Here is a 15,304-nt window from a genome sequence, read left to right on the forward strand (position 1 = left end):
TACTTCAGCAATAATCATGCTAATTGGGAACAGAGCTTTTATGAAAAACACATAGGCTAGAAAAACCAAAAGTGCACAGTGTTTAAGAGGCTAAACTTTGCAAACTGCCAAAGACTTGACACTGGAAGAAGTTAAACTGCTGCAGAGTGAAGAATGCAGACGTTTGACTGAAGCTACTGAGAAGAAGTAGCTCAAACTACTATAAATTATGAAATCCATAAAGTATATCTGACATGAAATTCTAACAATATGTTCTATAAAAAAGTTACATGCCAAAAATGCTACTCCATTTACTCAAAAAGTCCACTGTTGATGGTAAAGTGCAGAAAGTTTGAGTTTGTGCAAGTCAATGAGACCGTCACTACAGTCCAGGTGGAGGTGCTGCACCAACAAGGAGGACTCAGTTAGCCAGGTAGCTTCTAAAATAGCATTCAGCTTCTTCTCTGAACATTTGTTAACAAATAGCATTTATCAATACTTATTTATGAGTCATTTGCATTGACTTGGCTTCACAGCTGTCAGGATGAATGAACCTGGTCAAAAAGGGTTTGATAAGAGAACAAAACTGTTTGTAGTTAACTTCACAAGATGGCCAAAAAGGAATTAAAAACCACTTTCATTACTGTGCAAAATAAATGCAGTTCCTTCATAATGTAGGTAAACTACTTAAATGTAGTTCACTACTCTCCAACACTGCAAATGTGTTTGAAGCAATGTTTGTTTAGTAAGCCAGGTATGCTAACGCGTGCAGCTTATGTTAGAGCAGGAAAACACTTTGTTTTATTGATTCCTTACGCTTGGGCTTTATTATTTCTGTTTTTGGACAGGCTAATGAAAGTCCCCACACACCAACATCTTTGAACTGACTGACCTTCCATGCTCTGATTGAACAATCTCTGTCACGGGGAGGGGCTTAGAAAAGGGTCAATTCATAATGAGAATCATAGACTCCCTGTTCTGAGTGACAGGCCTGACATGTTGTCATGCTTCATGTCATACTCACTGTTGGGGTCGACGTTCTCACACAGCTCCGTCTTGGCCTCTCCGTTGGGTCTGTCGCTGGCTTTGTGGGACAGTCGGGACGACATGGTGGCGGCTGTGACGACGGCTTTGAAGGAGCGTTTCCTCTTCTGCACGTTGAGCTCGGGGTGGAAGATGATGACGTAGACTTTGGGCATGTAGAGCATTCCGAGGGCCACGGACGCACTCAGGTTCATGGAGATGGTCAGTGTGGTCGTCTGGATGTACAGCTAGAAGGGCGAGAAATAACATATAGGATAAAGTTAGAATATTATCTAATTAGTACGACCGTGCTCACCATTTGTTTAATCCTCTGGGAGGCGCTGTTGGTACTCGTCCTCTAAAACAACCTAGTTTCAGAACAGATTTTGGCTTAATCAGGCTAACATCAATAACAACGGGCAAACATCTCGCTAACATTGCTAACAGTTTGGTAACATTCAGCTTACATCACTTATGGATGGCTAACATCTGGCAAATACCCAGCATTCATAACAAACAACTGAACAGCTTCTGGCTAACATTTCTGACAGCTGGCTAACATCCAAGAAACATCACTAACAACTGGTTTACATCTGGATAACACCACTAAGAACAGCTGGCTAACATCCAGCAATCATCACTACCAGTTAGCTAACTTCAAGCTAGCTCTTAGTGATCATCACCAACAGCTGATATCCAGCTAACAATAGTAACAGCTGACTAATGCCACGCTTACACAAACAACAAATGGTTACCAGCAAAGTAAAATCCCTGGTTAACTGGATTAACATCTGGCTGGCTGACATCAAAGGTAACATCACTTACACCTGGTTGACTTCAAGCTAACATCACTAGCGACTGGTTGACAGCCGGTTAGCGTCACTAACAACTGGCAAACACCTAGCTAACATCATGAATGGCTGGTTAACATTCATCTAACATTGCTAACAGCTTGCTTACATTCAGCTAACATTAGTTACAGCTGTTTAACATCAGGCTAATATTTAGTGACCAGAACAGCTGACTCATTTCTGGCTAACATCGCTAACTACCGAACGTCCAGCTAACATCAGCAACAGGTGGCTAACATCAAGCTAACATGACTAACAAATGGTTAACAACACAGTGAAATCCCACAGTTTGTTATTTTTATCGTCATTTGTTAAACAGCTCTGCCGTAAACGCCACCATCTGCCTCTGGATGCAGCTTTGTGTCTCTGTGTGTCTCTGTGTGTTTATGACGCTCTGGAACATACTGAAAACTAGAACATTTCTCTGAGAAGCAGATTTTTAACTTGTTAAACTGTTTTTGTTGAGGTCCAGTGTGGTCCAACAGTGACTTGCACACTGTGTTTCTGCTTGTGCTCTCATTTCTTGGAGTATTTTCAAATACTCTGAATTTGAGTATCTTAAAATGCTTCCAAAAACTCTGTTCAGTCTAGGTCATGTTAGTTATGTAATTTATGCTCCAGCTATGATGGGTTTGAATCTAGTTTACTTAAATACTGTTATGCAATGATTCACTGCAGTCAGACCCCTGCAGCTAGCGTGTTGTCACCATTGTTTTTATGCAGCACTTTATGCAGTAAAATCAACTACAGACATAAAACATTACGACGCAAAAGACGTAAGCTATGAGTTTCAGTTGTGAAGACAAGAAATGTTCCTGCTGTTCAGGTTTTTATTTCAGATGAATTTAAACAACGCGCAGCATCTCCTGCAGCCGCCTCCAAGATGTCTGAGACCAGTGATGTGACTGGCTGGGAGTTTAGCCTCATATCCACCCAGCTCTTTAACCCTCTGCACTCCTGCACATAAACAGCAGGTGGGTGGTTGCGCAAATACAACAAGGTCCCGCATAAATAAATGAAACTAAGTAAAGTACGAACAGGTGAGGTATTTGGATGTTTATTCATTGTGTCAGTTGTTGTTGGAATAACTGAAGCAGCTGTTTGCTGGTTTGTGTACCGTGGGGAATCAGGGACAGGATCAGTAAATGTCTGTATTAAACCAGGGTTATGTTCTCGACATCATTGACTTATTTTAACTACCTCAACACATTATTTGGATCGTGTCCATCCAACTTAAAGCGGCAGGCTGACTCCTGAAACAGAGCAGTAAAAAGGCAGCACAGATTCGTTGGAGAAGCAAACACTCAACACTTTTTATGAGCAGGTGAAGGATTGTTTTTTATCATCCTGCGTGCTCTCGACCCTCACCTACAGCACAGAACAACAGCAGACAGCCGGCCCACGCTTTAATGTTTTATGTGCTGTGTATATTACACCTGCATCCGAAGCTGTGGCCCCTGAACCCAGCACAGGGCTGGTGTCGGCCCGGGATGAATGCATTAAAAGGCTCGGCCGAGCCATAATGGGCTTCCCAGAGCGGGTTTCGTAGAGTTCAGCAGCACTGTCTTTATGTGTTATGGCCCTGCTGTCACAGTCTGATGTATGCCATTTACAGTGAGAGTCACAGACGGACTCACAGGAGGGAGGAGAGGGGGAGGAAGGGAGGAGAGGGGGGTGTGGGAATTAAGAAAGCAGGAATTCAGCCGGGGAAGAGGAATGTAAATGTGTTATATGAAAATAAAAACAGTGATCTTCTCGCCCACAATCCCCGTTAGAAAAGCACATTACTCCCTGGAGAGGAGTAACAGCAGGAGTAAACTCACTAAACAAGAGAAAGCATCTGTTTTCCACAAATAAGTAACTCTGTCCTGCAGTGAAAAGTGAGTAACTGAAAGGGGAATTATGTCACTTTTAAACCTAGGCCCTAGTTTTGCATATTTTGAAGTGTGAATGACAAACAGGTACAAACAGATTTAGAATTGCTTCTATAGATTTCATCTGCCTGCAGCAGTGAAACAGGCTGTAATGGCTGCAACATAATCCTTGATGGGTCAAAGGTCGTCCACTAAAAGTTCTTGTTGTTTCCACTGACAGGCTCAGATTGTTATTCTAAGTGTGTGACAACATGACAGAAAGGATCCCTACAGAGATAGACCTTTTTGTTACAGAGGAAGATGATTGTTTTAACCACACAGACGTTACATCGCTCTCTGCACACACACCAGACTCCATTCAGAAAAACACTGATTTTACCTTAATGAACTTTTTACCTTAATGATGATAGTTGCTGGTCTATTGTGGCATCAATCAGAAAGTTTGTTTGTGTTATTGTGTGACTTTGGTGTTCTGTTCAAACACAATATTTTGTTAACACCCAATATCACACAAAAAAACAACCGGACAAGGCAGCAGTAGACCAGAAAATCTAGTGTTCTATGAGCTTAAATCACTGTTTTTATCAATGGAGTTGGTTAACACTCTTAAACACCAATGTCAGACAATAACACAAAAATAACACCAACAAACCCTCCTGTATTTCTCAGTGGAGTCTGGTGGGGGTTGTGATTTTTTAATTTAAATCGCAAGGAAATTTCCTGAAAAGTTTTTTAGTACTAAGAATAGTTCAAATACTAAAACTGTCACATGCCACACCGATCAGCTGCACATGCATGTGTGAAATCTGTAATTAAGCATTCAAAAAAAGATTATAAAGATTTCCAATGACAAATTTGGTTATGAATTTATATAAACTTTAAATTACTGTATATTAACATAAAGCTAATTTGGAATTGATTAACATTAAAAAAGGAAACATGAACAGATGTTGTGGACATGATTTCTTAAATACAGAGCGGTTGATCTTAGCCCTGATCAAGTATTGTTAAAAATCGAGAGAGAAATTAAAGAGGCGTGTCAGGAAGACTGCATGGTGAGACAACGTTCACCTGCTATCTGTCATTTACACTCGTTTAAATGTTGTTTCAAAGTGTTTTTAGTCATTGTTATCGGACATTAATGATTTAAGATTTAGATGACCTAATGATGTTCAATACACACTCCAATACAGCAGGTGGCAGTATGCAACTTTAAACATAAGATAATCAAATATGTTTTGAATGTATTATAATTTAAAGTATTTTCTTATTTGGTCCAGTGGATGTGTTCATTTACAGAACATGATTTCATTCTGCATCTGCCCCCGGCCCTTCAAAATAAGAGTAGGTGTAATAAAACCTTGATTTCACTAGCAGAGATTAGAGGCTCCCTGCAGTTAGGTGACAGCACATCTGCATGTATCAGCAGCAACTGATTTTTCAAGTCTGCTGGGGGTGTGGATATCTAGACTCACACACACACACACACACACACACACACAGGCTGGAAGCAGAGTGTCTGCTATCTCCCATCAGCAGCACAATAAACAGTACGAGCAGAAGTTGTTAGTCTGATATAAATCAGTGTGATGACACGTCAGATACAGAAGAAACACTCCAGCAGCAGATTCTGGATTAATCTTATCATGTAAAACCTCTTTTAATTTGTGCTCTGAGTCACTGAACACAAGTCTTTGTGTCGTGCGGACGGGAGGAGGGAGAGCAGGCGTGGAGGAGAATCAGGACTCTCGCTGGCTCCGTCCTGTCAGAGAGAAGAAGCCTGACGCAGCACGACGGAGGACCTTCTGAGGGGAACAAACGCGACCAATCTCTGTGTTTGTTATCGCATACTAAGCTGCTGAGCCGGACCACAGGCGAGGTGGGGTAGAGGATCATTTGTCTTCCAAAGTCTCCTGTGAGTTACTCAGCTCCTGCATTTATCACATATCAGAGAGGAGGATTACTGCTTTGAGATATTAAATGCTGTGTGCTCTTTCCCTATAACACCTGAATGCTGATTGGCTGATTAAACGCCTGTTGGGAGGAAGGTTCAAAATAAGAATCAAGCCACGCAAACATCCCCAGCTGACGCCTGTTAGCCTGCGTCCAGCCCAGAGAAGCAGGATTCCAGCTGTGACTGTTTTTCAAATGTTTCCACCAACTCTGACACGAACCTGATCCCACTGTACTTGTAATGATTCCGATTTCTGATAAACCTCCTGTTAGATCAAATTTCACTTATGTTTCGGCACCGGAGAGACTCACAACATGTTTCTCTCAGGCACCAAACACTCAGAACATGAACAAATCTCCAACAGGCTCCAACAGCACAAACACGGCCCAGAGGTTACGTTCAGTGACTGAGTTAGCTGAGGGGACACCTAGCAGACAGCTAGCAGCTCCCAGCTGTCACTCACAGAGGCCACGCCCCTAATGCTGCATCACTTTAAGCCTTAATATAATGTAAACAGGTGAGCTGTATAAAGATTCTCCCCATACAGTTGTCATGAAGAGAGAAATGAGCTATAGAGACCCAAACTGTTTTTTGTACCAGGCTGTAAACATGTTTATTTCTGCTGTAAAGTTTAACATGGGGCTCTATGGGGACTGACTCACTGCTGGAGACAGCCTCAAGTGGACACCAGAGGAACTGCAGGCTTTGGCACCACCCACAGGCTTGTGTTGATATTTTTGACGTCACCTTGAATTCCCTTGTGATTAAAAAATGTTGTAAAATTAAACTTGCATTGCTTTCTATTGTGTCGTTGTGTAGAAATAGAAGAAAGATGCTTCATCTGGTGAGATGAATGAAATATTTGTTCTTTTATTTTGGCGGGATCACAATGTGCGACACTGAAAAGGTTATTATAATCCGTGTCAGCGTGAATGACGTGTGTTTCACTCCGAGCGGCAGCCACAGTCCATCCTCTGTCATTAACATGTGTGTGTGTGTGTGTGTGTGTGTGTGTCCTGCTTATTGCTGCAGACAGCGTGTCTCTGATTACGACCGTCTCAGTCAAACCGATTCCAGGAACACGTCTCACATTCGAGTCAAACTGAAACCAAAACTAATCATTATTAATCTCTCCGTTCTGCTTTTCTCTCCGTCATAAAGCCTCTCTGAGACTTCCTGTAATAAATCCAAAGACGTGGATCCAGCTGGAGGAAGTCTTTATAACGCCCTTCAATAAAGTAACAGGATTAAAATAAATGGTGAAGTCAGAGACACACACGTGAACCGAACAAGCAGCAACAGAAAGGAGCCGTCAAACACGTCCAAACTCCTTCAGGCCGAGGACGCAAGTGTTTGTTTTCTATTTAATGAAAATATACTGGTTCACTTCTAAATGATTAAATGATTATCAATATCACTATTATGTGTTTAAACTTCTATCTATCTGAAACTTGACCGTGAGTGAATGTAAGTCCAAAAGTCTCTTTTGTCTTTGTGTTTGGTCTCCACCACCTCCTCAGGGACACGTCTCTCTTAAGCTGCTAAATGCTAAAGTATGAAACAGTAAAAAATGCTCCGTAAAGCCGAGCGGAGCTGCAGAGCTGCTGATAATCATCCAAGAAAGACACCAACTGTTGTTTTCCCCCCAAATCTAAATAAAGCTTTTCCAAAACTCACACCAAATTTTCAGCTTGGAAATGAACGATATTATTTTTTTGTTCAGATATTTTGTATATATATATGTATATATATTTGGCAAATATCTTTTTCGGAAGCAGACGCAGAAATAAACACATTTTTTTCCATCTAATTATCAGATGTGTCAATCCCATTCCTGCCTCACCAGATTTTTTTATCTGGATTTTTATGATGTTATATTATTTGATTTAACACCTGAGTCTTAACAGTATGCGACGCGAGCGTCAAATCAGCTCGATTCCACTGTTTCCTACTGGAGTGTTCTAACAGGCGCTAAGCCACGCAGCGCCAAGCCACGCAGAACACCTAAATAAAGTGGCCGCTGGCTGGAGGGAGGTCGACAAGGTGCTGGGAGTGTCTAATGAGGAAATGTTTCTTGATTTTCTTTTAATTTTCTCGCTCAGAGCTCGTCAGCTGGTTTCACAGAGTGAGATAGTGGTGCGTTAATAGTATCAATATCAGTGATTGAAATGTGCCTCGACTTGTGTTTCAGCAATGATAATAACTTCGTCTGATATCGATATTACTGACTGACTTACTTACATTTATATATCCTATATTCTTTAAGCCATATCTTTCTTCATGCTTCTCTCTGTCAGAGCGACTGTAACGCCCCGATTTCTCCCGAGGATAAAAAAAGTATTTCTGATTCTGATAGAAACGTCTTTTCATATTGATCTCAGCGCTCGCTAATACTGTAACGCTCCACAATAATAAAGTTACGATATCAGGTTTTGTGTTGCTTATTATTCACACCCAACACAGGTGACTGTGGGCCGTAACCAACGCCACAGCAACACCGAGCGGGAAGAACAACCGCCCACCTCTCTCTCGCTCTCGGCCAATCACAGGCGTGATATCGTACACAGGTCACTGTCAGAGGAAGCACAGGTGACTGTTAAGCATCTCTAATAACACCGCTGTCAGCTAACACATTCACTGACATTTAGGAAAACTCAGCTTCCTCAACAGATTCACCCTCTGATCTCTCGTCGTGGTGCAGCCCTCTGGTCTCCAGCGCTCAGCTGATCGTGTGTTTGTTTCCATGACGTAACAGAAGAGTGTATTTGATGGACGCAGTGCAGACAGAGAGCGTTGATTGCGACACAATATCTGACGCTCGCATGTTATTCATTTTATTATATGTTGTAATGATCATTTGTCACCTGTCTGTCTGTGTCTTACCTGTCTGTTGGCTGTGACAAAGTGTATTTGTTTTTGTGGGGGGGGTATGCTTTAATGAAGAAGAAGCGACTGATCCTCTTTGGTTTGTGTTTTCCTCATTAAAATAAAGAGCGATGAGCTGATGAAACAGCCGCACAGCAGTGATTCTCTCAGCGTCACACGTCAGTGAAACGCCTTTGATCTGATTTCAAAGAGACAAACACGTTTTCATTGGTTCCCTGTTGTTAGAGGAAGTTTGTTCATGCCTCATGTCGCCTCTCTTTGTTTGTGTGTCAGCTCGTCCAGCTTGGAGCCGCAGCGTGGGTGAGTCCAGTAATGAGCCCTGACCGGATCCCTGAACAGGAGGGAGGACTCGTAATGACGGCGCTCTGCCGCGGTGACAGACACTGTTCAGGGTGGGAGGAGAAAATAAGGCTACTCAGTCAGTGTCCTGCGGCATGCTGGGAAGGAGGCCAGACGAGGTTTTACTATGACTGAAATAAAAACAAAACGAAACATCCTCCAACCTGAAATACTGTGATCTAATATTTTATCCACACACAGAAAACAATGCTCGAGGTGGTTTAGAAATGATGTCACCATGCTGTTTGTCCAGCAGAGGGCGCTCTGACAATCCTCTCAGCACCGGCTGTGCGATGTGACGTTATGTATCGTCAAAACGATATGAAAATGTCTTTTGGATGCGTTTTCTCTATCCTGATGTCACAGAACCAGCTGCTTTATGGCAATTTTTACCTCATTTTGTCAACGCTTTACGTTCTCAGCCTTGTCGGGTGGAGAGCGAGATCACGTCTGTTATTATCACGGCATCATGTTCCTCTTCTTTATTTCTGCAGATTACCATCTAACTGACATGTGCAGCACATAGACTAACAAAGCGTGCAGCTTCGCTATGATTTTAACACATACAGTGTTGTTACAGTTAGTGGAAAGCAATGCATGACTCAGTGAAATAAGACTTTTTCTTTCATATTCAAGTATTTAATTCACACAGGATTATCCAAACATTGGTTTTACCATGTGGTTATTTCAGGAACTAAAATTAGCAGAAAAAAAGCTATATCGTGATATTGGATTTTAGTAATATCGCCGCACCCTGGGAGGCCCATCCATCCATCCATCCATCCATCCATCCATCCATTCATCCATCCATCCATCCATCCATTCATCCATCCAGATATTGCTGCAAAGTCCACATGAAAGGACTCAAACCTTGTCGTTACACAAAGACACAGAACGAGGCCGTGCAGGTTCAGTAGCACATACATGCATCACATCACGCAGCCTGTGCAGTCAGTTAGTGATGAAAATAATATGACACCCCTCCAGTCTCCCTCTTCTCTCTCTTTAACCTGTGTGCTTCAGGTAACATTAACACTTTAAACTCCAGCAGATCATCCAAACAGTGAAAGAACAACGAGGACACAGCAGCTACAGACACGGCATCGTGTTTCTATGTGTGGTGCTAATTCCACACGGCTAGCAGCTAAAACGCAGATGATAAAATGATGCATCTACTACTGAAACCATGTGTATCATTGTCACAGAGTAAGAGCTGTGCTGTGTACATACATTAACGTACTTATTAAACAATCATTTTCAGCTTTCCTGTCTTGCCTGTTTGCAGCAGCAGATTTTGGTTTTTACCGTAATAACTTTTTATACACTCATCATCACTTCTCATATGAGCAGTCTGACAGACGCAGACAGCCGATGATCGCTGCTGGTTGTGCAGAAGAAGAGTCACATGATGCGTGAAACGCCCCTTTTTCTGTGAGCGCGCTCTGAAGCAGAAAGAGTTAACAGAGAAAGTTCAGAACCACCTTCATGATACCTGTTATCTGGGGCTTCAGGCTTTGTCGAGGCACGTCCCTGAAGAAACTTGAACCTGCTCCGTAGCACACCTCTCTGAGCTGTCAGGTAACTGTTGTTTTGTTTTAACTGTTAGTTTGAATAAAGGTGGAGCTGTGGGTGAACAGGATGCTCAACATGATTTATCATATATATATATATATAACAAATCATGTTAAGTTTTTTTGGGCTTAAATCCTTTTTCTATTCACATCATATTAATAACAATAAAGTCATTATTATTATCATTATTGTATTATTATTATTATAATTACATATACTGGCAGACTGTGTCAGTTTAAAGCAGCAGCAGGAGGAGCTCAGCGTTCGGCCCCATATGGAGGCAAACAAACTACAGTAACACATTTATATAACAATTAGAGCAGCAGGGAGCGAGAGGATGAGTCCGCCCAGCCGGAGCTCTGAGACACACACGAGAATAACAGAGAAGAACTGCGATTCCCAGCAGAGAAACAGGCGTGGGGAAATATATCACATTAAAAATGAAGGAACAAAAGAGGGAAGGAAAGAAGACACTGTTTAGAAAAGGAGGTTTGTGGAGAAGAAGTGATGCTGAAGGATCCTAAAGTATGTGCTAGGGCGGAGAGCAGGATTGTGGGTTTGTAGAAAAGGAGGCAGATGTGAGGAGAGACAGGAGAGACAGCTGTGGCCTCGTGTGATGGAGAGAGAGAAACACAGAAACAAACAAAAGAAATGCAAAGTATTTCACAGACTGAACTCTCTTGTTGATTGAATCACTGTGACCGGGGGATTTACAGAACACAGGTGAATCTGTGTAGAGTCAAATCAAACTTTTTAAATTCTAAGTTTTTTCAACTTCTTTTTTTTTGTCAAATCCAAAACTGCAACACAAAAAAGCGAAACTCGAACAACAACAACAAACATGGTTTGCAGAAGACACGGCATCCATCCATCCACTGGTTCTGTTCGGGGCCGTGGGGGGGCTGGAGTCTATCCCAGCTCTCACTGGGCGAGAGGCGGGGTTATACCTGGACTGATCGCCTGTCAATCACAGGTCTGACAACCTTTCACGCTCACATTCACACCTACGGGCAGTTGAGAGTCACCAGTGAACCTAACGAGCATGTCTTTGGACTGTGGGAGGGAGCCGGAGAACCCGGAGGGAACCCACGCATGCACGGGGAGAACATGCAGACTCCACACAGAAAGGCCCACTACGTCTGAACCGGGACTCGAACCAGGAACCTTTTAGCTGTGAGGCGACAGAGCTAACCACTGCACCATGAGGGCAAAATGCTGCTAATGAACGTTCAGTTTCTCCAAACTGTTGTCTCGGAACGTATTTCAGATGTGTTGCTGAAATGTTAAAACACATCAACTAAAACTAGTTTTATTTCTCACAGCTTCTGTTTTAAACCTGCGCTCTATTTTAACATATTTAATGGTCTAAATGACAAAATAACAGATTTGTAATGTGGTCATCGTGCAGCAGTGAAACAGGCTGTAATGGCTGCAACATAATCCTTGATGGGTCAAAGGTCGTCCACTAAAAGTTCTTGTTGTTTCCACTGACAGGCTCAGATTGTTCTTCTAAGTGTGTGACAACATGACAGAAAGGATCCCTACAGAGATAGACCTTTTTGTTACAGAGGAAGATGATTGTTGTAACCACACACAGACGTTACATCGCTCTCTGCACACACACCAGACTCCATTCAGAAAAACACTGATTTTACCCTGCAGAGCAAAGGAGTTGGTGGTCCACCTCTGCTTTTGTCGGTTGGATTGTTTGTCATCATGTGTTATATTATTACACAAGAACGTGAATCTGAACTGACACTCTTAAACATTTTCAGACACTACTTAAACGTGTTTGTAAATCTGAATTATATTGCTGCACTGGGATGAAACATCACTGCTGGTGATCATCGACAATTCTTACCAAATTTATAAAAATTGTCATGTCATGTGTTGAACATGTCTCAACACGCCGTCATGTCATGTGTTGAACATGTCTCAACACGCCGTCATGTCATGTGATGAACATGTCTCAACACGCCGTCATGTCATGTGTTGAACATGTCTCAACACGCCGTCATGTCATGTGTTGAACATGTCTCAACACGCCGTCATGTCATGTGTTGAACATGTCTCAACACGCCGTCATGTCATGTGTTGAACATGTCTCAACACGCCGTCATGTCATGTGATGAACATGTCTCAACACGCCGTCATGTCATGTGTTGAACATGTCTCAACACGCCGTCATGTCATGTGTTGAACATGTCTCAACATGCCGTCATGTCATGTGTTGAACATGTCTCAACACGCCGTCATGTCATGTGTTGAACATGTCTCAACACGCCGTCATGTCATGTGTTGAACATGTCTCAACACGCCGTCATGTCATGTGTTGAACATGTCTCAACACGCCGTCATGTCATGTGTTGAACATGTCTCAACATGCCGTCATGTCATGTGTTGAACATGTCTCAACATGCCGTCATGTCATGTGATGAACATGTCTCAACACGCCGTCATGTCATGTGTTGAACATGTCTCAACACGCCGTCATGTCATGTGTTGAACATGTCTCAACACGCCGTCATGTCATGTGTTGAACATGTCTCAACACGCCGTCATGTCATGTGTTGAACATGTCTCAACATGCCGTCATGTCATGTGATGAACATGTCTCAACACGCCGTCATGTCATGTGTTGAACATGTCTCAACATGTCGTCATGTCATGTGATGAACATGTCTCAACACGCCGTCATGTCATGTGTTGAACATGTCTCAACACGCCGTCATGTCATGTGTTGAACATGTCTCAACGCGCCATCTACTGTGTTAATCAGCCCTGGACCTTCCAGCCGATGGTGACGTGGAGTCGACCGTTTGGCAAAATTACATCATGAAATGTATCAAATAAAAAAGGAATGTCGGCGCATGTGTTGCATTGCCTCGGCTCTGAAAGCTCCAGCTTCAGGCATTAGTGTGGCGGGACCACCACGGTCCTCCACCACACTAAAGTGCTCTTCAGGGGACTCTGGAGGGGAGACGTCCTCCACCTCAAAGAGCCCTCTGTCATGTGTGCCTTGTGACTCTGTGTTGCTCTCCATTTTTCTGTGGCCAGGGGAGGGGACGTCACTGAGCTGCCGGACACACCCACCCCCCTCCACCCGCCTCCACCCCCCCTCTCAGCCCCTTCCCCACTTTGAGCATTTTTCTAAATTGTGCAGTGGGTGGAGTTGTGGTCAGACCTGTGGGTGACCTTACACTTTCATATCCAGGACATTTCCTGAAAATAAATGTAGTAATAAGTACGGGTAAATAGAGACAAGCTTTCACGTGACAGTCTACATCAGATCCTAAAATCTGTTCACATACACTTAGTCTGAGCTGTAAGTGTGAAGCATGTTCAGGTTGTTTGTTTCAGAGGACACATAATAACCCTCCATCTCATGTAGCTCTGAATAAAGCAGCGTCTCTGTAATGCGAGTGAGACCTTGAGACACCATTAGAATCCTGCAGCTGCAGCATGAAGCCGAGCAGGACGTTTATTTTTACAGCTCAGTGAGTTTGAGCTTCGACTGTGACCGTGAGCTCTGAATGCTTTATGGATGTTGGATCGGATTTACATAGAGAACCTGTGTTCACTGACCCAAATACACACAGAGCTGCTGCGGCTGCACAGGAGCGCTTTAATGTTCCTGTGTACACATGCAGGCGTGGGTCAAAGAGCACGTTAGATATTATATTTTCAAACATCAGAGCGTGCACGAGAGAGAGAGAGGAGCCGAGGCTGAGCTAATTAACTATAATTCATATGTTACTCTATTTAAGAACACAGCGGCACATTAATACTCATCACTTATATAAACCCTGCAGTTCCTCTGGTGTCCACTTGAGGCTGCCTCCAGCAGTGAGTCAGTCCCCATAGAGCCCCATGTTAAACTTTACAGCAGAAATAAACATGTTTACAGCCTGGTACAAAAAACAGTTTGGGTCTCTATAGCTCATTTCTCTCTTCATGACAACTGTACGGGGAGAATCTTTATACAGCTCACCTGTTTACATTATATTAAGGCTTAAAGTGAAGCAGCATTAGGGGCGTGGCCTCTTTGAGTGACAGCTGGGAGCTGCTAGCTGTCTGCTAGGTGTCCCCTCAGCTAACTCAGTCACTGAACGTAACCTCTGGGCCGTGTTTGTGCTGTTGGAGCCTTTTGGAGATTTGTTCATGTAAATATCAGACAGATAATCTGTGTGTGCGCTTTATTGGATGAACAGACCGTCCAACACGTCTCACACACTGTTTTTACACTCAGTCACATTCTAACTAACTTAACTTGCAGATGACACGGTATAGATTTTATAACTTAGAGTTCACTCAGGCCTCTCTCCTCCCCAGCTCCTCCTTTTATCCAAATATGGTCACTTCCAGCTTAAAAAAAACAAAATGGCAGAACACTTTTAAAGAAGCTGAATCTAACCTGGGAACATTTCATGATTACAAACTCTTAAAACAATAAATATCAAAATAAAACATTAAAATGTAGATAGATTTGTTCAGTCTGAACAGGACACAAAGAGTTTCTGTCTGTTTGTTGTTTTCAGACAGAAGCAGAATTAAAGTGTGAACTACTCCTTTAATTTCCCTGCGGAGCACTTTAATGCATTGTTCCACATGCTTCAAACGTGACTGCTGGGGGGGCCACAGGATGACTGCCCCCAGGAAGCTGTCGGCCCGGAGCTCCTAATTGGGCTCTGAGTGTCGTCCCTGAAGGGTAAAGACTGTTCCTGCCGTCTCCCCGGGACAGAGGGTGTGTCCCTGAACGCCACACAGGGTGTAGAGGTTGTCTCCACGGGCTCTCAGTGACATCAAACGACTGTCCCTGTGAGGAC

General features: G+C 43.0%; 1 protein-coding gene across 1 annotated transcript in view; it reads right to left on the bottom strand.

Annotated features, from left to right (window-relative positions):
- The window catches only part of grm7 (glutamate metabotropic receptor 7), a 269,504-nt gene that overhangs the window by 13,236 nt on the left and 240,964 nt on the right, over nucleotides 1-15,304 (bottom strand). The window contains exon 9 of the mRNA XM_069677516.1: nucleotides 1,004-1,250. Within this exon, the coding sequence (XP_069533617.1) occupies nucleotides 1,004-1,250 (247 nt within the window). The remainder of the gene's footprint in view (nucleotides 1-1,003; nucleotides 1,251-15,304) is intronic.

The sequence above is a fragment of the Semicossyphus pulcher genome, unplaced genomic scaffold (genome assembly GCF_022749685.1).
Source record: "Semicossyphus pulcher isolate SPU_LCO1_2020_fin unplaced genomic scaffold, fSemPul1.0.p SCAF_3, whole genome shotgun sequence".
Classification (NCBI taxonomy): Eukaryota; Metazoa; Chordata; class Actinopteri; order Labriformes; family Labridae; genus Semicossyphus; species Semicossyphus pulcher.